This window comes from Erpetoichthys calabaricus, chromosome 18 (genome assembly GCF_900747795.2).
Source record: "Erpetoichthys calabaricus chromosome 18, fErpCal1.3, whole genome shotgun sequence".
Lineage (NCBI taxonomy): Eukaryota > Metazoa > Chordata > Cladistia > Polypteriformes > Polypteridae > Erpetoichthys > Erpetoichthys calabaricus.
Window position 1 is genome coordinate 29,976,023 of NC_041411.2, and position 24,532 is coordinate 30,000,554.

Here is a 24,532-nt window from a genome sequence, read left to right on the forward strand (position 1 = left end):
TGTATATATATATATATATATATATATATATATATATATATATATATATATATATATATATATATATATATATATATATATATATATATAATATACTAGGGGGCTTAGCCCCCTGCTCGCTTCGCTCACCAACCCCTGTGTTTGGTTTACCGGATATACAATACAATTTATTTTGTGTACAGTATAGCCCAAAATCACACAAGAAGTGCTGCAATGGGCTTTAACAGGCCCTGCCTCTTGACAGCCCCCCAGCCTTGACCCTCTAAGAACACCAGAAAAAACTCCCCAAAAAAACCCTTGTAGGGAAAAAATGGAAGAAACCTTGGGAAAGGCAGTTCAAAAAGAGACCCCTTTCCAGGTAGGTTGGGTGTGCAGTGGGTATCCAAAAGAAGGGGGTCAATACAATACAGTACAATACATAGAACAGAATAAATCCTCAATACAGTATTAGAAGTACGGAGTAGAATTTTTCATTAGATGATATCACATAATATGATTTGGATTTGTTTTAAGTCCTGGAGACCTTATTCATCAAACTGCCTCCCCCATTTTGCCATTCTACATCTGAAATAGCACTAATCCGATGAAAGGACCCCTCATTCCCACGTCCCCATTCATCAGGGATGACTTTACCTTAGGCAGGCAATCTACAATTTAAAGAGATTGTTATTTTCTTGTGAATTGTTACATATGCATTATTTTCACTTTTACTTTAAAAACTTTTGTAAAAACAATACTTGTTTCTTTATTTCCTGCCCCACGCGAGGTTACATCTCTTTCTTCCCAGACGTATAATGCTGCTCGTGTTGTGAAGGGTGTTGTGGCTGAACGTACGCTAAGGATATGCCTTTGGATCATTTGCTGTCTTTTTGCTGCTTGCTAGCTGTCTCTTCTGCCTGTCGCATGTCATTGTTTTAAGAGCTCAGAGCACATGATGCTTGCCTGCCAAAAGCAATCCAACAACTACTAGCTTAGAGGTCTGTTGACTTGTTTTAAATGATGGCTCACTGCCTGGTCTCGCGTGACGTTGTAAAAGCAATACCTGTCTTTTATTTCTGGCCGCGGGCGTGGCTGAATTCTTTCTTGCAGGATGTATAACGCTGCTTGCGTTCAAATGGGGTAGCTGCTGTCGCGCTGCCCTTTGATCTTTTTAAAACCTGTACAGCCGCTGTCCTTTTTGCTATGGCCCTGGGACAATCTCTTGGCATCAAGTCTCATGTTTACTGTCCCCGCGAGACGCACCGTGGCAAGTCTCCTTGGTCTCGTGGGTCTTTAAAATGTCTTTCAAGATTATCACGTATCGTAGCCTTGCATTTGCTTTCCATTCCAGGATTTTCTTTTATATATAGAGAGATAGATATATATACTTACTGAGCAAATTATTCAGAATACTATACTAATACTGAGTGGGATCTCATTTTGTTCTCAATATGGTCTCAGTTTTTCATGGCAAAGGTTCCACAAGATCTTGGAAGCATTCCTTTCAGACTGTGGTCCATGTTGACATGATTGGCTGATGCAGTTTCTGAAGATTTATGCTGGGAAGCTCCATTTCTATCACATCCTAAAGGTGTTCTGTTGGCTTCCGATCCGGTGACTGGGAAGGTCTCTGAAGAAAACTGAATTCATTGTCAGGTTAATGAAACCTAACCTAAAAAAACCTCTTTAAGTATATGAGTATGTGTCACATGTGCAGAGCGCACATTGCATGTGTTAAAAATTAGCATAACCTGTTGGAAAGAAAAAAGCTTTCAGTAACATCAGTTATCCACTGGCAATCAAAGACATCAATAGACTAATGGTAAAATTAAACAATACATTGTCACAATTTCTGTGTACACTCTCTGTTGTTTATTTACAACATATAGTGTCAGAGGCATTGTAAAGTTTAAAGAAATACAAAGCAGAAAACTGTGTGTTTGAAATAAATAATGTGTCCCACCCCGTCAGAGGTGGTGGAAAGGACTGCTATTAAGAGGGCTGATAACAAAGAGACGAGATGCAGATTTCAGTACTCAAAACACCTGGTTGAATACATCTGCCTATTGACACTGGTAGATACACAGACAAGACTGAACAGCATCCACCTTCTGGCTGCACATGTACAGAAATAACTAAAGTAATTAGAAATTTAAATATGCCCCACCAAAATATAGCTATAGCATGTTAATAAGTAGTATATACCTACACCACAATTCTTACCTAAGTATGATTTGCTATTGTTATGAAAGATAGTGATGCAATAATTATAATGACAGAAAGATATAGTAGCAGACAAGAAGCATGTCTCAAGCATTTAGAGCTAAGTAGCTGCAGTTGTGTATGTGTGCGTTTGTTAGTCTCTTCCCTCGCTGAACTCATTACAATGTACACAGTAATTATTAAGCTTCAGTTACCTTGTGCTACTGAGCTCCTGAAATGATAACAGCAGTTTTAGCATTTTCTTTTCCCTCAGCGTCAAGTCTTCTGTTCAATTTCATTTTCTCTCTCCCTGAAACCCTGTTGGTTTAAAGTGCACAGACTGGATGGATTTGGGGCAGGTGTTTTAGGAACAAACCCTGAGAGCATAGGCTTTGCAGTGTCAGATTTCTCTGCTGTTTGCTACAAATGCGTTGACCCCAGATGTGTATTCTTGTCTGAGAAACACATCTGGCCCGGCAAAACTAAAGCCAAGGTAGCCGCATTGGTACTTCTGGTGAACTTACTTGGTTTAACTTCAGCACTTCTGGTCCTTTCCTTCACCTGAAGAGAGAAGTGCATCCTCTGAGGCATCTGAAGTTCTTCATCCTTATCCTCCGTATTTTCCTCATGCAGCCACCTTTTGTGTCCCAAGGAGAGAAAGCAACTGTGATTAAATCTGTTTTTATTCCAGTAATCATTCTATAATGTTTGCTGGGGTCATCTGGGTAATCTGGAAGCCCTTGTCTCTTCTGGATGTTTCTGAATAATAAGCATGTATCATGAATATAGAATATTTCCAAATTATACTTGAAATGAACATTTTATCGTACATTGTTGACCAGCATCTGAAAAAGTAAAAAAATAGACAAACAAACATTCAATTGGATGAAAGATGAGAGCTTTTCCTCTCTTTGAAATGAAGTATCTGACTCAAAAACAAAAACAGGGGAAGTGTTTCTCATTCATTAATAAGCAGAATTGCTGCCGACACTACAAGCTCACAATTCGAAAAGCATGGTTTGCTGTATATCAATGGTAAAAACAAATATCTAAATTATGTGCACTTGGCATTGTAGTCAGCCGTTTCCCAAAGATCAAACACACATATGGCACCAAAACAAGTTTTTTTGTTCCTGTGCGAGCATGAACAGCTTCTCGTCTACATGTGAAAGATAAAAAATGAGACGTCTAGCATGCAAAGAATTGCAGAGTGCCAAGAATTTGACATCTTGAAAGACAAAGTTTTTAACCTAAATTTATTGAGACACGGGTTTTCTTCCAGAACTTTCAATACCAATAAAAAGTCCTTTATAATTATTAACGGCCTGCTGAATATCAGAAGTGTTATTAACAAAAGAACAAGCAAAGCGAAAAATCCTGGCACAAAGCCACAGCTGAAAAAAAACGTGGCACGTGTCACCTGATGTAGTCCGGTTGGTCTGACCTGGCCTTCGCACGTGGTGGGCCTGTATAATCTAATAACTCCCAGCAGTACAAGTCCATTTGCCAATTTTAAGCTGGGCTCTCATTGTTTGCTCTCTACAGAGTTAAAAATACGTTTAATGAACCTGGGGGCAGCGCTTCAAAGGAGTCTGCGATTGAATCAGTTTAACAGCCAATGTCTTTGAACTTTATTCGAGGTTATCTTGATCTTTCAGTCCTCCTGCCTTGTAATCTAGTACCAAAGTGCCAGGCTTCAAGTACAGCCTTGTGAGAAGACAACAGGCCTGGTTACATTTGATGTATGGCTATAAATGATGCCATTTCCTTCAGCCGGGTTCAAATGAAGGCCTTTCTAAATTCAAGGGGTCTCTTTTTCAATTAGGTATTTAAGTGGTTTTCTTGATGACAGTCACGAGATCTGTTTCTTGTAGATCAGTTTCAGTGCTGAGACCTGCTTATTTTTCCCACATCACCACTGTTGTGCTTATTTTGTTTCCAGGTCCTTATTATTTTATAGTCACTTTATGATATAAAGCTGCAAAGAACTGACAAGTCTCCCTTGTCATAAGGCATTCAGACATCCTGAAATAAATAAACCATGCAGCATCTAATTAAACACTTTGTATCACACAAGTTCATAAAAAGTAGAGCTGAAAAGAAAATCTTAACCTTTTCAGATTCTTTCTGTGATGGTATAATGTTTTGAGCAGAATCATTTTTGAGTAGCATGTTCCTTTTAAATTTCCTGAAATTACAACCAGTGGTGAATCTTATGGCTGCAGCCACGCAGCCCACTGCTATCTCTCCTCGCTCTCTGTTCTGTCGGAATTTAAGATGTCAGATTTAAACTTCGGAGCTTAACCTGTTGTTATGAATTATTGTGGTGATGTTTTTTTTTGTTTTAAATTAATTTTATTTATGCACTGATAACCTGCTTTTGCCATCACTGAACATAGTTGTACACTGATTTATATTTATTTCTTTTTTTGCAGTGACTAGTGTTTGCTGTTGATTGAGGTTTTTTTTTTTTGTCAATGATTTATTTTCTCCCTCACTGTCATCACAGTGTGGTCTACATACCAGCTTCCTACAGCTTATAGACTATTATTAAATAACAGTTTTTTTTTCCCTCTGGAACTTTTTCACTGCTTTTTAAACATTTTTGATTTGTTGAATCTTGTCTGAAACTTTATGAAAAATCACTTAGAGGGAGAACTGTTATAATGGAGAAGGACTAAGTGTCTGAGATGTGAGAAATAGTATTGTCTTCTGTACGGTGAGATTCTTACTTGCGTGTCTGACCAACGTGCAAAACGTCGCCATTCTCTGGCATCTTGATAAACAAGAATTGATTAAAATGCAGTATCTAATTCCAGTTTATTTACGTGTACACAAATAATGTACATGTGTGCTCTCTAATTATGGTTTCTGTTGCTCCAAACAGCACCCTCCACCCCATACAGATGTATAGTTTTCATAAAGCAACAGTACACTGCAAACCATGGAGATGACATTCAGAGTAGTGCAGTGGAATCAGAAGAGACAAAGCTGCAGGTCACACTGCAGTATGTGGTCCTGGAGGAAGTCTAAGAATGATCAGCCAGTCACAGACTACAGCTTTGAACATATCATAAACTTCAGTATCTCAGGACTTGTAGATAGATAAGTATTGCTGATTCTTCTCTTAAGCAACGTCCAGCTTTTTTATTCTTGAAAATGTGATCACTGATCATTTAGATATTCATGTTTTGCAAGTTTATCTCTTTATAGGTTTCTGCTAATAGTATCAGTACTTGCTTTTTCTCTGTGATGAATTAGTACATCATCCAGGGTTGGTAGCTCCCTATCTTACCGGTATTGGTTTTGCCAGAAGCAACCCTGAAATGTATTAAATGGGTTTGTATGTGTGCACTGTTTCGTATTTGCTAATATTTACAAAACATTTTGACTTTTTTCCCCCCAACCAAGCAGCCCCCTTAACGTAATGTGCCATTTTTCATTTCTGTTTCATTAAGTAGGTTAAAAGTAGGGAAAGAGGCAAGCACAATTCTTAATTTGTTACACTGGTCTACAGAAAAATATTTTTTATTTGCTTCTGGGAACTTCAGAGTAGCTCTTTATTAAGTTTTTTACGTTGATTTCATATATGAATTCGGAATTAAGCTCGTCAGGTTTTTGAAATACACATCATTGACGTTTTGACACTTTTGAATATCAATATAATTTTATATACACGATATCTGGAGTTTGGACTATGTCCCACCAAAATTGTTTTGATGTGCTTATTTTGAAAACAAACCAGAAGACGATACCAGAGACATTTTTATAATAAAGTATATTTATGTCAATTTACCTCAATATAAAAGTGAGGTCAGCGTGCCCAAAAATGTTGGAAGCACTCGCTTTTGCGCTTTTACTACACATTCGTCTCTCTTTGCAAGAACCAACAGTAGTCACCCATCATGCTCAGAGTGAATTTTCCCTGATATCGGTTTTCCATCACCTTTATATCTTGATGAAATCTTTCCGCATACTCATCTCTGACATCGCTTAGATTCGGTGGAAAAAATTCGAGATGAGAATGTAAAAAATGCGTCTTCAGTGACATTCTGGCTCCCGTAAGTGGATACGCTTTCAGCATATTCTCCACAGGCTCAGTATAATTCTCTGCTCTGTGACTGTCAAGAAAATTCTGGACAATCTGCACGAATGAGGGTGCTGATTCAGTTGGCTTCAGTTTCCTTTTGAACTCATCGTCAAGCATCAGTTCACGGATTTCAGGGCCAACAAAAACACCTTCCTTAATTTTGGCTTCACTTTTCTTGAGACCAAAATTATTTCTTCAATGCTGAAACGCATCGCCTTTACTGTCCAGTCACCCTAGTTGTCCAAGACCTGGAACATCATAATTAAAAAACGGGACGTGCTGGATGAAAACGTTTTTCAGATTTAGAGTCAGCAAGTGAAATTTGTTAAAGTACAGGTGAAAGAATCCCAGTAGCAAAATGCTTGTTGACCAGTGTAATCAGCATGAGTCAGATTTTCCTAATTTTTGCACAGTGATGGGGTTGACAACCTTATATGCTCTAGTAGAGATGTCATTGAATATATGGAAACCTTGCATAAAAGATGTTAATCAGAAAGTTTGACCAAAGAATTGCATTTTAAGATCATAAAATGCACTAACCCGTGTTAATATATGAAATTTGTACATTTATTTTAAAATTAGTTACACACTGAAATAAGTGTTTGTGTCTGGATGTTCCCTTGAAAGATCTGCATATGTACTAGCCCAAGCAGTGCACTCTGTTTCCCAGTACACAATATCCAAACGTGGTGTCATTCTGTCTTTAAGGCCTTTCACTTTACATTTTGGCTGACACGCAAGTATCTGAAACACTACAGACACTATCTTTTAATTCAACTTATATGTACAAGTAAAGATTCTCTGGTTTTACAGTTGCATAATATCCTGTTTTTGTGCTTCAAATATATACCTGTGAGTGACTGAACTAAAACAAATGCAAACCAGCCAGCTATAAACATCTACCCATTCATTCTTTTTCAAGCCAATTTAATCCATTATAGGGTTATAGATGGCTTCAAATGTAATGCAGGACCAACCCTGACTGGGTCACAAATCTCATTTAGGGTCATTCCCTTGTTACTCTTTGTTTTGCACCCACTAAGAATAGAAAGAACAATATATGACAGTGCACTGATAAGAGTCTGGACTGGTTTCCCCTCACTCCTGTTTTCAGGTCAGTCAATCGAAAGTGAATTAATGTCACTTTTCCTTTCCCAAAAGGATCTGAGCTTTATTCTAAAACATTCCTGCTTGTAAAATTTTGTAGCTTGGTTCCTGCTCCATATGTACAACTTACACCAATGTGAACACCTTCAATGAGGATGTTCTAGTAAGGAATCGGTGCTAGTTCATGTGCTCATACAAGGAGCAATACTTGTTTTGGTTTGCTTTCTTATTTCAGTGGACACTATTGTTTTAATATATCCTTTATTTGTTTGGATGAGTTTGGGCTACATGACAATGTTCAACATGACTTAAGTCTTAATCCATAAGGAGACAGTGCATAGCCACAAACAGAACATGTAAGTAAAGTATGTCATATGCAGAGTAAAAATGATTTAAGGAAAAGAAAAAAAAAAGTAAATAAACTCTATTTAAAAAATAACATGAAGAATTATATATATACTAGTCATTTAGCCCGTTACAATAACGGGTGCTAGAACAGTAGTGCATAAACATTAGTAGGAACAGTCTATATTAAACGGCAAGGGACTTTGACCTCATTCTTTTTGTTGGTCGTATTTTTCTTTGTCTTTCAGCCTTTCTTTTGTTGATGTTTACTTGCTGAGTTGACCGTTCTTCGTGGGCTGTCGCTGTGTATTGTGTGTCTTTAATTTTCTGTGACAGTAATACTGTCTTGTACGTCCGCCGGCTTGTACGTCCGTAATATACCTTTAATTTTCTCTGGCGGTAATACAGGCGTGCGCGTTGGTAATATGCCTTTAATCTCCTCTGACAGTAATACTGGCTTGTATGTGGCTGTAATATGAGTCACTGTATTGTGTACCTTTAATTTCCTCTCGCAGTAATACTGGTTTGTATTTCCGTAAAACACTTGTAACTTTCTCTGACAGTAATATCGGGCATCGCACCGTGCCCCGCGCATGCGCACTTCACCAGAAGACACACACACACGGACACCTGGACGCACACAGGGATTTTATTAAAGAGGATACTGTATAATATATATATATATATATATATATATATATATATATATATATATATATATATATATATATATATATAATATATATAGATAGAGAGAGAGAGAGAGCACATTAATTTCCTCCATATCTTTGGCATGGTTAAGTACTATATGTGAATATTTCTCCCTTACCTTGGCATAGTCAATAGGATCTAATAAAATAACAAAGCAAATCAGAAAAAATACATAGTACAATACACAGTTCATTGTTTACAAATCACATGAAAATTAAGAGGATGGTTATGTTTTGTCCAGTCTAAAATATTATAAATTGTACAAGATGAATGAAGCTTCTGTACATAGAACTTAACTGCAGGGAAGAAATTCTTTTTCGTATGACCCTGATTGCAGAAGCGTGTTCATCTGTAGCCTTTTTTGTGATTGATAATAAATGATGATGAATTATTATTATTGAATGTTAATATACAGGTGTGCTGTTTTTTCTTACACAAAATTACAAACATCCAGTATATATTTTACTTTATTATTTTTGCCCTTATCTTTCAAGTGTTCTCTCCACCAGACTGTCACTTTTTCTGCATTAAATTACGCCATACGTGCCAGCCAGATGTACTTATTTGTTTGCATTATGGGTGTTAAACAGTGAACCTAAGGCACAGTGTATTGACTAAGATCTATTTACGATCTTTATTTAGTGGATTAGATCAGAGTACTAAGATGCACACCTAAAGTTTTACATGGTGGGAGATTGCTATAAAGGATGTACGTACGTATTGTTTAATCATCTTTTACAGCTGTCTAACGCAACCTTGTGATGCATAGATCCCTAATGAAAATGAAACAAATACATGTTGACTGTTTTAGTCAGTAGAAAATATCAATGTAGAATTGGGTATGTTTCTAAATCTTCACACCTGTAAAAGTATTCAGTGGCTTAAAAAAAAATAAATTATTTAAGTAGCTTATTTTTCCAAGTCTTCTTTGAGTAACTGGAAAAAATGTATTTGTTAAATCCCACTATGACAAATTTCCAGGCAAATATTTTTATAATAAATGCCTCAAGCAAAAAAAAAAAAAGTCTTCCATTGGCAGACCACATTGATGGCCTTTTTACAAAGACGGAAGAATGCACAGTTGGTGCCATTCTACTCAGTTTTTTTGATAGGATACTTCCTTTCTTGTTTTGCATTTCTTAATTCTTTCATTCCTGTGTTGTATGAAGCATTTTGTACTTGGAAAGAACAAAGGGATGACATTTTCCATGCTTGAACATTCATTGGCTGTATTTGTTTTCTGCTCCAATTCTTTATTTGCATTAACAGTGGGTTCTACTGCAGGTTCTGTGTTTAGTTAAATGGAAGGCTTTGGAAGGTCAGGTAGCTTGATGAGAGCTTACCCCTCTCTTGCATTGTTGAGCTTCTGAATAACTCTTTATCTTATGCTACAGTACACTGTACGTCATTGGTTTTTAGAAGTACATTATTTTGCAAGTATTTCTGTGTTTATAACAATCTATCTTTGAAGTTAAGCTCTTTCTTTATGTCTTTCTTGTGTGTTGGAAGTGATAGTGGAAAATATAAAGCAACAAGTATATAGTGAACAAAACCCTTCTGTCTCTCTTTGTCTTATTAAGCAGGTATTAGATAGATAGATAGATAACGCACTACATAACAGATAGATAGATAGATAGATAGATAGATAGATAGATAGATAGATAGATAGACAGACAGACAGACAGACAGACAGACAGACAGACAGACAGACAGACAGACAGACAGACAGACAGACAGATAGATAGATAGATAGATAGATAGATAGATAGATAGATAGATAGATAGATACTTTATTAATCACAAGGGGAAATTCACATTCTCCAGCTGCAGCATACTGATAAAAAACAATATTAAATTAAAGAGTGATAAAAATGAAGGTAAAACAGACAATAACTTTGTATAATGTTAACATTTAGTCCCTCACTTGGATTTTGTTTTCCAAAATATGATGCCATAATCACCAAAACAACACTCTGGCTTAGCACACAATCTCTTACTTCTCCCCTCTCTCCATCCTTTGCATCCCTGAGCTGCACTACTCAGTTAAACTGAGAAAAGCCGTATATATTGTCACTGACGCAGCAGGTTCTGCATAACAGACATCTGGACCCCAACTACGTTTACCTCCTTCTACCTAACTGAAATATGCCTGCTGAAGGAAACTCACCAAGTTTACTGCTTTTCCTTCAGAGGCATTTTTAATGCATATAACACACCAACCCCTTTTGGGTGTTCACTCATACTGACATTTAGGGATTCTCTTGTTACAAGTATGAATTCATCTGCTCCATTAGGGATTTTGCTAACTTTGCCTTGTGCCTCATTCAATGCTGGTGCCACCTTTGCTGGATTGAAGGCATTGTGTGGTTTGTACATTTTATAATTTCTTCACCCCGTAATGATGCAGAGGATGCCTTAACTACCAAAAATAGAGTCTATATTCTGCAACACATAATGGAGGGATCAAGATAGACCGGTAGCACTCTCTCTTTCCAATGAGTCTTCACCCCAGTTCTGTTCTCCCAGATTTGAGGTGACATTAAACCCTCTCTTTGGGTATCTCCAAAATTAAAAGGCTTCTTTATTTTGGCTACAATGACACCAGCATATAAATCATTTTACTAGAATTTGGTGTCACTTCAGCCTCCCTCAGCCTTTCAAGAACCTCGGAAGGACTTGTTATCTAATTTAGTTTATCAATTCCCCTTTTCCAAAAATGATCAACATGAACCTCCAACCCACCCCTGGTCATACCCAAAGGTTAATCCTCGATCAGCTCAACTTTGAATGAGCAAGCTGACTGTAGCTTCCTCAGATTGTGATCCACCTGTTGACCAGAAAGTCTTATATCCCCTTGTCAGCCCTCAATTGGCCTTCTGCTTTTCTCTCCTCAAAGAAGGTCAGTTACCCTGCAGGACTGGAAATATAAAGTTCTGAATGAATTCCCTTAGATATCTTTGCTGCTATATTGTCTATTTTTTCTGCATTGGTCTCCTTGCCAGTACTGGAGAACCCTGCCTGACAGGGCCTGTCACTCCCTAGTAATCCTCCTTCCCAATCTACCACACAGAGTTGCTCGGTCTCTTCCAGTGCAGGTTTCTCTCTTGTTGGACATTCAACTGCAACTCTCACAATGGTTTCATTGTCTCTGGCCACCTGTTGCTATCTCTGAACCCCTTCACATGATTTACTAATGTATGTTGTATTTTTTCTAATGCTAAATTTCTGCAATCGCTTGTCGCTCTGCCAAACAAACAAATAAATATTTTTGAAAGCTGTGAACTGTCTTTTTGCTTTGGAGGAAATAAAAGATTATTTCGGTCTTGACTTCTATTCTGATGAACTTTATAAGCATTCTCCTTCTTTATCTAATGCCATAGTGACATTTTGTTGAAGTCGTATTTAACAAACTACTATTGTTTATTTCGAAATTTGGTCACTAGAATGTTCCTTGTAGATTTTATTAATCAGTCAGCCTCTATTTTATAGATAGATAGGTGAACAGCATCCCAAACCCCGTATTCTTTTTGTGCCGTACCAGAATTTTATGAAGGGACATTTTGTCTTTCATTTGGACTTGGTGGTAGTTTTCACACAATTAACAGAGTAAATTCAGTACTCATTAGCTGACAGCCATCGTAGTCTGGCTTGGACAGTCACATAGCCATGACGTAATATTGGAAATTGCAATTGAGAGCTGAAAATGTAGACGTTTTCCAGGTAAAGATGATGTGAAGATGCTGAAATGTATAGTAACTCACTCTAGAAAATGTTAAAGACAAGCAGTGCATTTCCAGTTTCTCTTTCTTGAGGACCAGTGTAAAACATAGGAAATTTGTGGTAGAGGAGACCATTCATCTTAAACCCGTTTATATTGTGATTTGAACAACATTAAAAGGGCATGTGAAAAAAAACTCTTGTTAATTTCTCCACTTACAACCTGAATACTTCACTCATGTGAAACTTACCAAACCTTAGAATTATGAAACCCCGGGGCATCTTCTTCTTTCCAATTCAGTAAACTGCCAGAAAAGAATCTATGTTGTTTAGTGTGGTCATTGGCAGCAAGTCGGTTGTGATCAGTATGACCAATCTTGAGCCCACAGAGACTCGTGTGTTTGTTTTTTCTTTGTTATCCTGGGGCCACTTCTGTTGTCCCTGCCCTCCTCAGTCATTTTATAGAAGCTGGCCTTTCTCTGGTTACACTAAAAGCTCCCACTGCAGTGTCCTCTGCGTGCCTTACATTCATAGTTATAAGGGAGGGCTGTTCTACCTTGTAAAATCACATCTTGTAATCATTTTCTTTTCATGTTTTGAATATAGTTATCCCCAGTCACTCCATGTGCATTGCTGTCAGTTTTAAAGGGCAGTAGCATATTTATTATACCAGAGGGGATTCATCTCCCTGGTGAAGTGGAAATTATAAAGGCCATATGCTCTTGCAGCTATGACCTGAGATGCAAACAAAGCCCCTCTTGTGACGAAACCTGCAGAGAGAATTTTGTCACTGCAGCCCACCCTCAACAGATTTTTTTTTTCCTTTTACCACGTACGAAATATATTTTTTTTCCTCTTTCTTTTTATTTATGTTGCTTCTCCCACCTGTTTGATGCACTTATCTTTTTCTTCATTTAGATTTGGAAATAAATCAAAAATCAATCAGCAAAAGGCAGCAGACATGAAACATATTTGCTGTGTGTTTAAGCTTGGGACATACATATTGCACCGAGAAGACCTCAGGGGAATTTCATTTGTGTTTTTGCTTCTGTTGCTGTTAAATAAAAACATTTCAAGGGGATTTGGCACATTTTCTAGGTTTACCTGTAAGTTGGCTTGTTTTCAGTGAAGTAATTCCATTAATACTTAGTAAAATCATTTTGCCTTATGTTGTATTACATTTCTCAGAAAATCATTGGTAAACTGGATTAGATGGCCATGATAGTAGAATTTACCTAAATTTCATTTTTGAATTAATTCAAGCATTTTTATCCAGCTTTAACAAGTATTTTGTGTTGTGTCGCACAAAAAGTATAACCCAAATGAACTCCAAACTTGCTGTTACATCTATAGTTCAAATAAAACAACAGCAACATATAAAGCAGATATAAAGACACTCCGAACTGAAGAACTTCTTCCATAAGCGTGTCGTATCCCTGGAAGGAGAAATGTGATTCAGTGTGCTTACTATGGCTGTAGAAGGTAGCTTATAGATTTAAAAATAAAAACAGAGTATTCACACTCACAGTTTAGATTGCACCATCAGAAAGTCATTTGTAAAAGTAATAAGATGCTCTATATATTTGTGGGCAGGCCTCTGGGTTTCTGGAGTTCCTACTCTTTCAAATTAGAGATTCCTGTTGGAGGTGTGATGTTCTCTGGGGCCAGCAAGTAGCAGCACACTACAGAGAGTTCAGACCACCTCACAATAGTCCATTGAGCTTTGGAAAGTAGAAGATGAAATGAAACATTACTGGCAACAGGAAAGGCAGTCACTTTGAAGAATGGTATAATTTGGTTTTTGGGGGGATGGGATCGGACATTTGTTATCCAAATGCTTTTTTTGGGTAAAGTAATCTTTTTTGTAAAAGAAAAGAAAATAGCTGTACCATGTACCAGAGTCACTGTAGGGTTATATTTTTGTTGTCTTAACTGCTATTTGCATTCCACTCTCCTTTAATAATACTAGTGACATTCTGCATTCTCTGTAATGTAATCATACCCATTGATTTGTGTTTTCTCAAATTTTTGCCATGAGGAGACATTCTGGGAAGAGTTTAGACTAAATGTAACAGGAAAAAAAAACAAAGGTCAAGAGAGTGGATAAAAATCAACTGTTTTAAGATGATAATGCACGGAGATATCAATTTACAACAAAAAAAAGTTTTAATCACTGGTATACTGTATGATGCCAATAATGTCATCATATTTGGGGAAAAAAAATAAAAAGAATAAAGATGTATGACTTTCATTCACTCACGTTTTTTGAGTAAGCTTTAGTGATTTACTTTTTTATCGAGGCAAAAGGCATTTTGAATGTACTGGAAGAATAATCCATTCAGTTTTCTTATAGTTGTAAAAGATCAGACAAATAAACTGATTTTCATTATAAGGACACCTTATATACATTAAGTGGTTATTAGTTACACCTGGTGAGACCCCCTTTTTCTTTCAGAACTCACTGAGGCATAGTTTCAACAAAGTGAAAGAAACATTACTTAGGGATTTTGTTCCATGCTAACTTAGTAAAATCACACAGTTCCTGCAGATATGTTAAGTCATATTCACATCATCCCGAAGATGCCCGTTTGAACTGAGATTTGGGGGCTCTGCAGGCTTCTAAAGTAAATTGAAGCCACTGACATGAATGTAAAACCAACTTTAGATGATGCCTGCTTTGTGAAGTGGTGCATCAACCAGGTGAAAGCATCTAGGTGACAAAAAGGTAGACTTGTTGGAATAAAAGGATACACAAGATCATAGAAAAAACAAAGTGATACTGTGGCATTCAAATGATGCCAAGGTGTCACTAATAGGCCTAAGTTAGCACACTGTTATACTTCCACCACCAGCCTCATCCTTTGAGAAAATTCAGGACGAGTTCATGGATTCATGCTGTTTACACCAAACTCTGTCTGAACATCACGGAAATATTTGGTTGCCCAGTTCTGATGACCATGCACCATCGTCTTTCCCTGGTGTGGTCTTCTGTTGATGTAGCCCATCTACTTCAAGGTCTGATTTGCTGTTTATTCAGAGATACCATTCTACAAAGAGCTTTTACTTGAGGATGTGTGACCTTTCTGTAAGACTCAATGAATATGGCCATTTTTTCACTGACCTCTCTCATTAATGAATGTATTTTTGGTTAATTGCTCCAGTCCTTATAAACTCTAGAGATTGTAGTGTGTGCAAATCTGCCGAAAATGTCTGTTTATGAGATGCTAGAACCTCCGCATCTGGCACAAACTATCATGTCATGGTCAAAGTCAACTTAGATCGTGAATGCGTATTGCTAATTATAATATATGAAAGATCAGCTAAACCTAAACGTTAATAAATACTGCAGTTGTTCGTGAACTGTCCAGGTGATCTGATGAGCAGAAATTCACAATTGTTTGTGTTTTTATGAAGGAATTTTGAAGACATCCAGACATTTTTGTCATTTGGACAAGCAATGAGGTTATTCATGGAAAATATTTATCCCAGAGTTATTTGTACATAAAACTGAATGTCACGAATGAAGGAATGGAGTGTGTGGATTATGTTCCCCACCTGAAATTTATTTGTGATGAATGTACCCTTTAAATATGTTGTATAGATGGCAGGACTGAAGAAGAAGGAGGCATTTCAAGAAATACCATGTGTAGCATTGTGACTCAAATTTTGACCCTGGTGTGGCCATCAAAAATCTGTGAATAATCTATAACTTTAAGATGCACAAATGCTGCCTTTACGTATTTGGCTGCTATACAGTGGTTATTGTTCTCTGCAATAGTCAATATCCAAAATAAAGCTATGGTGTGGAGGGGGGATTTTCAGATAATGGATAAGAGGCATAATGATAATAATTAAAGGAAAAAGTAACAAAGCCATAGCAAATTACTTAGTGAAATTGCGTTAGCAATCTACATTAATACTGTATACTTTATAATGAATATCTTATTCAACAGTATGATTCTTGTCCTATTTCCTAGGTTTCTGAGCCAAGTTTACGTTGTCAATTCTAAACAGCTATGTGGCAACCATGTTGCTTATAATTGCAACTAAAAGTAAAAGGCTAATGGAAATGATTTTTCATTATTCATTGCTGTAGAAAATTCTGATCTTTCAACTAGCACTGTACTAACTCTTTTAAATGCAGTGTACTTGGTTTATAGAAACGTCCCGTGAAAAGCCGACTTGAGGCCTAATTAAACTCTGGGAGGGAAACTGAATACTGGGGTCTTTTATCTTTTCCCAGAATGATTTGACAAAAAGACTTCATCATTGTGACACCCTAGTAAACTAACAGAGGTAGGGGGTATATGTCCCTCTTAAAAAATTCTCCTCTTCTTCTTCCATTTTCCTTAAAAATAATTTCACAGTCTGTAGTTTTATACTAACAGGCTTGTCAGATTAGTTATTGCACTGAATTTAACTGCACAATTGTTAATAATTCATCTATTAATTTGGAGTACTTAGCAGGGTTTCCTTGTTATACTTTACCATACTTTCAGGTTATACAGCTTGGGAAAATTGTAACTTTTTTCAACTAATAATTTAATTCTTGAAGTGTTAAAGTGTATTTCAGATGTAAAAAGTGCATCTAAAAGTATGCTGATATTCTTGTTTTCAAGTTGCTCAAAATGTTAATATATCTTGAAAGAGTGAAAGTATCACATAGTTCCAGTACTTCTCTTCACAGTTATTGGCAATAACTGTGCTGCATTTAAAACATAACCAGGTAATGACGGCAAGTGATTTCATTAACAGAGTCTCCATGGCTCTTCTTAGTCCCTTCTATGACTACGAGAATTCCTTAATGGTGCTCAGGGCTGAATGTAACAAGTTTTGAAGCATTCACCTGAAAGCCATCCTTGACACTATAAGCTAACTCTCTTCTGTTATAATATTATGTGATATATTTTAATATGTTAGTAATATAGCAGAAAGAAAAGTCTGTGGCCTTCATATATTTTAGAATCATTCCCAAAAGCCACGCATAATTTATTGGTGATTAGGAAGTTTTCATCCAGAATGAAGAATAAGTCAGGCAGGTTAGTCAGTAGCACCTGTTTCATAAAGTTTGACGAGCCTTCCTCAAGTCATACTACATTTATAGCCTCTTAATTTGGACATGGCTTGCCAGTGCATCCCAAGATGCACTTCTGTCCTGACAGAAGTCATAAGTTGCTAGAAACTATTATTGCTTGGGGGAAAAGAAGATCTAAAAGTCCGTCATGACAAAAAACAGTACTGATGGCAAGAGTGCCATTGATGTCTTTCATAAGTTATATCACCTTCAATTCTACTTGAATGGCTGCTGAGAACCTTGAACATGCTGAAAGTAACCTGTGACTGCTTCCATTGTTACAGCTGCTTCATAAAATAAACAGTGGTTGATTGATTAGTTGATTATATTGAAATGCAATTAAAGGACAGGTCAGCAGTCAAAAAGCCTGACCTCATATCCCATAGTCAGGGCCTGACTGTCAAGTCTGCGATGCCAGACAAAGTAGTAACGTTAAATTACAAGAGGTCAGAGAGAATAAAGAGAGAAATAATCAACAGAATTATAATGATCCTGAGCATCACGTATATGTGTGTTGACCTTGTGCACATTTTAACTTACTTAAAACTCTCCGATGACTTCTTTTATATTGTGAAATTTCCATCATCAACTAAGTAGACAGGCCATTCAGTCTTTCCCGGAAACTGCCTTTATGAGGACTTCTGTAACATGGTAAATAAGTAGGTAATGATTTCATCCTGTGGCTCAGACATATAAAAGCAGGGACCAGCTCATTATGAGGCCCTCACCACTTCTTCAAAAGTCTGGGTACTGTATTCTTTTTATGACCTTTCATCTTAAAATTGTAGAAAGTGTTTATTTTGTGTCTTTCCATTAGCCAGTTGTTTTTAAGCACACTTAGGTCTGGACCCTTGCTATTTCAGTTAGCATAAATATAGAAAATTAGGACTGACCTTTTTTTTTTTGGATTTCAGAGTTGTACTTTAAGAAATCAATTTAAAGGGCAATTGTTGCATTTCAGCCTCTTGCCATTTTCAGAGGTCGCCCATTGCAGTAATTGACATGTCTCCTTATAGCACTGACATTCTTACAACCAAAATTACTTAATTGGTGTTAATTACATAATGGCGGCATTGAAATGTGATGGGTCAGAGGTTACTATTACATTTGGAAGTCATGGCAAGGCACTCAAATTGGGCTCTAGAATTGACCGCAATGTTTCTCTAACTTGCTGAAATAAGCTCTTGGTGCATTCCACTGGTGATCCATCCTTGACCTTGGACATCCAGTGGTTACGACGAATGGTCTCTGTAGCCACAGCCAATAGGGAAGCCATTGTGGAGCACACCTGTACAGAAGGATCCAATTTTATTGAGAGTTTACTTGAGTTAATCTACGTAACTCTAATTTTGATGAAATCAGTCATAGTAAAGCAGGTAATGTAATAAAATATACTATTAATATACATCAGAAAGAGAACACTAATTGGTTTGTCACAAAGAATAAAAAGTTGGTGTATTCAGAGTAAACAAGGTGTTTAGTGTGAAATGGAATAATATAAACAGAGGAATAAACAGAGAACTGTTGTTTAAATACTGCATTTTCAGTCTAGGTGGTTTGTCTTTAGGATTTACATTTAGAAGATAGTTCTGTCCATTTGTGGACTTAGTGACAGTTAAAAGGATTAAGTGTGCCATTTGATGGGCTGTCACATTGTTCTCTCTGATGCTACGACAGGCTTGGCAACACTACATTTGAACAAAACAGGTTTGCAAAATGGGTAGATGGGTTTGAGACTGTGTTCTCTATATGAGTATATAATTAGGGATACTGTTAGGAGATGTTCATCTGGCAGTAGTAATCTGACTGAAACCAGAAAGAGAAGCACAAACACACTGGCAATGAATGCCTCCGCATTTCACAATGAGAAAAGGAACACGGCTAGGAATCAGTACACCCTGTTGGTGCAGTGAGTGTGCCACAAGCAGCTTAGCTTGGTGCTTCACAAAGAGAAGCCAAGGAGTTTCAACAGATGGTGAGATGCCTTTTGGAGGAAAAGGAATAATATGGGGTGCCAGATCAGGAAAATTGGAAACCTGCTGCTTTCATCAAAGATTAGGGGTTAGTCATTACTCTGGAAAAAGTGGGGCTGTAAGGTAGACAACCCAAAATCTATCTGAAAGACATTTCTTACTGTAGACTACTTAGGGCTCTGGAGTACAGAGACAACAGGAGGAACAAGGAGGACTTCTATTCTGTTAGAGACAAAGCAGGTCTGCCCTGACCCTGGGAGCGATTCCGTTACTGTGTTGGAATTTACCTCAGTAGGTGACTTGCAACCAATTAAGAAGATCCTGGCAATGGGGGCAGTGGCAGAAAGAAGGGAGAGCGGCATCTAGGGTGTTGGATAGAATAATCGATGGGAAGAAAAGAGTCTTTCGGAGGTGGGTAACACTATATGAGATTCTCTGATCCCCTACTCTTCTTAGACTGGGCAAAGTTTGTCTTCTGTTGTTGTTTAGATACTTTGTGCTCTCCCAATTTGTATCTCCCCAAGGAGTGATGTTAGTTATAATAAACACAGTTTTTGATGTCTGTAGCTCTCCTCGAATCATTTCATTAAGACGACCTCTCTTGTTATAATACAGAAGACCTATTATGTGTATACGCGGAGAATCAGTAACTTCTGAAAAAGTGGTAGAAATATAGAAAAAGCAAGTACTTAAATGTTAATGTAAGAGGGATAAAGAAAGTGACAAACTAAAAAAAACAGAGAGAAGGTATAAAAGAATAAGACTGAAGTGAAACTTCTAAAAACCATTCATAAAGTAGAGAATGGTTAGCATCAAGTAATGTTTAAAGTCTAGTTGAAGACTTACCCAGTTTTTACATCTTTGCTAAAGTATTCAGTTGAATACACTTACACTTAGGTCAACCAAATTTTGAAAACAAGTATTGGGTACAATACGTAGTATTTCTATCAACTTTTGAGCTATTTGCGCTAACCGGAAGTGGTACTTTACCTTTTATTCATGCAGCTGCAGGGTCCGATTTATTCAACTTTTACTTTTATAATAATTGTTCAATATATTTTTAATTTGATTTGTTGTTGATGGTTCTTTAATGTACATAAGTATAAAAATATAATCATTGTCTTGCGGTTTACTCCTCAAATATCCATCCCCATATCTGAGTATACAAGAAAGTTTAGGGGAGACCACTCCCGATTTTTTTTATAGGAGTGCAGGCCAGTATTGCAGTAAATATTTTTATGTTTTCCTGTTTTTATATCAGCCACATATTTACAGTGTGCTTTTACCAAGAAGGTAAAATGCATGTTTACATCACTAAGCTTCTGTAAGAGTTCTGTTGGACTGTAAGGTTACACGCTCCACAAAACTATTCCCATTGCTTTTTGCTGCTGTGTGTTATGGGAAAGGAAGTCCTGGTTTATGCACTGTCTTCTTATGAGGCAGTTGATTTATGATCATTGAGTATACAAAAACATGCATTTTTATTTTAACATTGGTTTTCTCATAACTAAGGAACTGCCTTTCATATAATTCAAGTTCATATTACATTTATTAAAATACGTGAATGCTTTATGTCTTAAACTGCTTTCAAACAGACTTGCTCGCAAGTGTGTACTTGTTTTTATTATTTGGAAATCTATAAAGAAGGTGCATTTTGGTGTAACATTAAAAGCATTAAATTTGATTTTACTGCTTTTAAACATTTGTTTTATTTGCATTTTAAATCCTCCACAGGTGTTTTTTTTGGGGGTGAAGATGAGTGAATTTTTTGCATGGGTGAATGTAGTGAATATGTATTCACGAGCAATCTGGCAACTTGTTTTCTGTAATTACTATTTAATGGCTTTACTGGTATCTCAGCCCTCAAGGCCACATGTTTTACGTGTTTGAACTACTACCAGTCATTCTGAAAGATACAACAAACTGGGTTTTTGCATTACCTATTGCAGTTACACTCTGTTTTATTCTCAGAGGAAGGATTAACAGTGTGTTCTGGGAACAGAAGTAATTGTAACCCTTGAGATAATTTATAATTAATTCCTTCTACTCATGCATATTAAAGCACATGTTTCGGGGCAGCTGTTGCGAGTTTAGCTTTCTCCACCAACTTTGTTGTCTAGCATATTGTCTTGCCCATTTTAATTGATCAGTTCTGTTTCTAACTGGCTGTAAATATACCTTTTTAGTTTATTTTGAATAAATTCAGATAATGTGCACTTGTCAGGAAATGAGCTGGAGGTCAGATGTAAATGGAAAACATCCATCCATCCATCCATCTAATTATCGACGTCACTAGAGACTCTAGTGGCAGCAATCGGCAGAAGTCAGTTACCAACCCAGTGTATTGCACATAGAAGTCCATAGAAGGGCACACTCCAGTTTGTTCCCACATTTAATTCATAGCGGGCCAGTTTTGTGTGTTTTGGTGTCTTATTTGGCCACAACTGGTTCATAAACATTTCGTGTCTTTTTTTTTTTCTTTTCTTCAGATGATCCAGTCACTTTTTGAAAAACACAGCCATGGCATTAAATTGAAAATCTACACTGACCACTTGACCACTCTTTGCCTTGAACGGGATGCCCACTTCCTGAAGGGATTTCCATCTCTGCCAGCTGATGACGTGGGGAATGAAGAGAGTCCCTGGGAGCAGGAGGTATTTAAGCTAACACCTGAGCAGGTATGCTGCCCTGCAAGCCAATGCATTAAAAAAAATGTCAGTATCCTGGCTTTTAAGACACATTATGAAGTGGGCATGGGAATGCAAACACACCAGCACACTATGAACTGAGCCTATTGAGACACTGATGTCTAAACCGTGAATGTACTCCTAGGCCTTAAGCAGAATACCATTTGCTTATCTATTTCTGCAAAATGATTTGGTTTGTTGGTCGCTTCAGTGAAATAATCAGAATAAACTTTCAGTTGATGGGCTCATTTAGGCAGATTTAAATTGTTCCAGTTGGAAACATTCTCGATGCAAGCTCAACTTAGGAAACCTGAGATGACGAGAATGGCCGGGAAATTTGAAATCCATTGTATTGCCAAAATCTAATAATGTAATGGAAATTAAAATGTTATCGTCCATTGCTATATTATTTTTACTTTTACCATATAGCTGTCTCAGTGAGTGCATTTCTAAAGAGCCACAGATCATAGAGACGTCAAAACCAAAAGTGTTTGCAAACCATGGCTTGCAATGTGAGTGAGCTGTCAAGGAACTAGTGGTCATCAGTTGTTTGCCGTTGTCGCTGGACTGTGGAGAACCTGACTACTAGTATTAAAAAAATAACGGAAGTTATATGGAGTCATTAACTAAATACGACCCAAGTGAAGGGCTTAGACTTCAGTGTATGTGAGTCCATTAGAAAATGCTGATGTTTACTGCTTATAAGTATCAATTGACTACCAGCATTCAGTGTGTGCAGCATCTGTAGTGCTGCTAATTATTACAAACTATAGATGTAAGATTATAATTTGTGATCCATGCAAACATACTCTCTGTCTCTTTTGAGAGTAATTTGACATTTTAAAATTTCCGAAAATTACAATGCCACCCTCTTCATGTAAAAAATGCAATTTTTAAACTGTCATAAATTAATAATAGACGGTGTGGCTTTGTACATGTTACAGCATTCATGTCTTCATATAATACGAAAAATGTCATTTGAATGAAGGCTTTGGACTTCAAACCCTGAGGACGTTGGTTCAAATTCCACTACTGACACCACTGTGTGACCAGGAGCAAATCACTTCACCTGCCTGTGCTCCAATTGGGTGAAAGACAAAAAAAAGACAAATGTAACCAACTACAGTACATGTATATTTCAATTTTTTGAGGAACCTTAGATAAAGGCATCAGTCAAATAAGAAATAATAATTTTCCCCTTAATAAAAAAATCTATTTGTTATCCTGAATTTTTATGTTTGTACCAATTTAACCTTTCACTTAACTGGCACGGCTTTTCCAGCATTTGTAGCACGTCCATTTAAAAATGTTTATAAATGACAGTGGTGGTTTAGAAAGTCTACATCAGTGTTCTCGTGCTTATATAAAAAAAGATAATAGGTGAATTTAGTTACCACCTCTTTTTCAGTGTTCATTGGCAACCAAATGGATTGTTACAAAATATTCTGCTTAATGCATAATCTCTCTGTTCCCTGTGTCGCCGCCCTGCTGACTGCTAGCAGTACAGCTCCAGCAAAGACTCAGTAAGTCGTGCCTGAACAAAAACACTGGAAACAGTCTTTTATTAGAAGCAACTGCATATAAAGAAAAGAAAAATTACTACTTTGTTTATACAGGGACTCCCCACTAGGTGAATAAAGCCCTGGAGGAAAATGTAGTGTTTCTTCAGTCTAATAGATGTGTGTGCTCAGGTCTGGATAAATGTAGCAATCACGCAACGGGAACAGGCTGAAAGGAAAACATTTCTGGCTTTTCCGTCATGAGGGATCCATTTATTACACTCCTTTATATTTTGTTTTGGCATTGAGGAGCTGTGCTGACCTAATTACATGACATATGTGTGATTTAACCCTTTCATCAGTGGCTTACAAGATTTGCTGGATATTTTGAGAAAGCTAGACAGATGCAAGATTTTTCATTGTGGTTTTCTTTCTCGGTATTTAAAAAAAATAAATAAAATGTTAATTGCAGTCCTTAGATCACCAGGCCAATGTCCTCCTGAGCTTCTGGATCTAGTCAGTGTTAGTTAATGGTGATGAAGGAACAAATATTTTAGTCTTTTAGATCTTAATAACGTATATAGGACAGCTGACCTTTTATCCTCAAGTCAGCTATCAAAGGCATATAATCCCTATTCCTAAATCCTACCTGGTGATTTTAGTTTTTACTTGCCTTTCTCAACATTGTCATTATTGCCCAAGGTTGATTCCTTTGATGTTGTCTAAGGATTCATTTAATGTAAAATAATTCAAAAAATGCGAGTCAATTAAAGAGTTAGAGCTGTAACAGATGATAGGATATCATCAGATGTCTCCCAAAATATAAACATAAGACAGAAGCAGTCCTAAAAGTGTCAGTATCATTTCTTTTTTTAATTAATAAAGAATTTGGTACCTCTTTAAAGGTTCTGTATTTGGTATATTAAGGCATCTCTTCCCTCATTTTTTAAGTGTGGTTCACATAATCTTGTTTTTTTAAGTCTTCTATTTGTGTTTGCAGATAGCATGTGGAGAAAAATATTTAAGACGGCAACAGATCTAATTTTGCCAAGTATAGACAATTAGAAGAGAAACTTGCATTGGTCTCCCAAAGCCCCACAATTGTATAAAATATAAAACAGCGGTAATTCTCATCAATGCAGGTGATG

The 24,532-nt window shown here is 36.9% G+C and overlaps 1 protein-coding gene across 1 annotated transcript in view; it reads left to right on the forward strand.

The window, feature by feature from the left end:
• The window catches only part of LOC114668668 (ERC protein 2), a 724,143-nt gene that overhangs the window by 623,927 nt on the left and 75,684 nt on the right, over positions 1-24,532 (forward strand). The window contains 1 exon segment of the mRNA XM_028824542.2: positions 21,688-21,876. Coding sequence (XP_028680375.1) covers positions 21,688-21,876 — 189 coding nt within the window.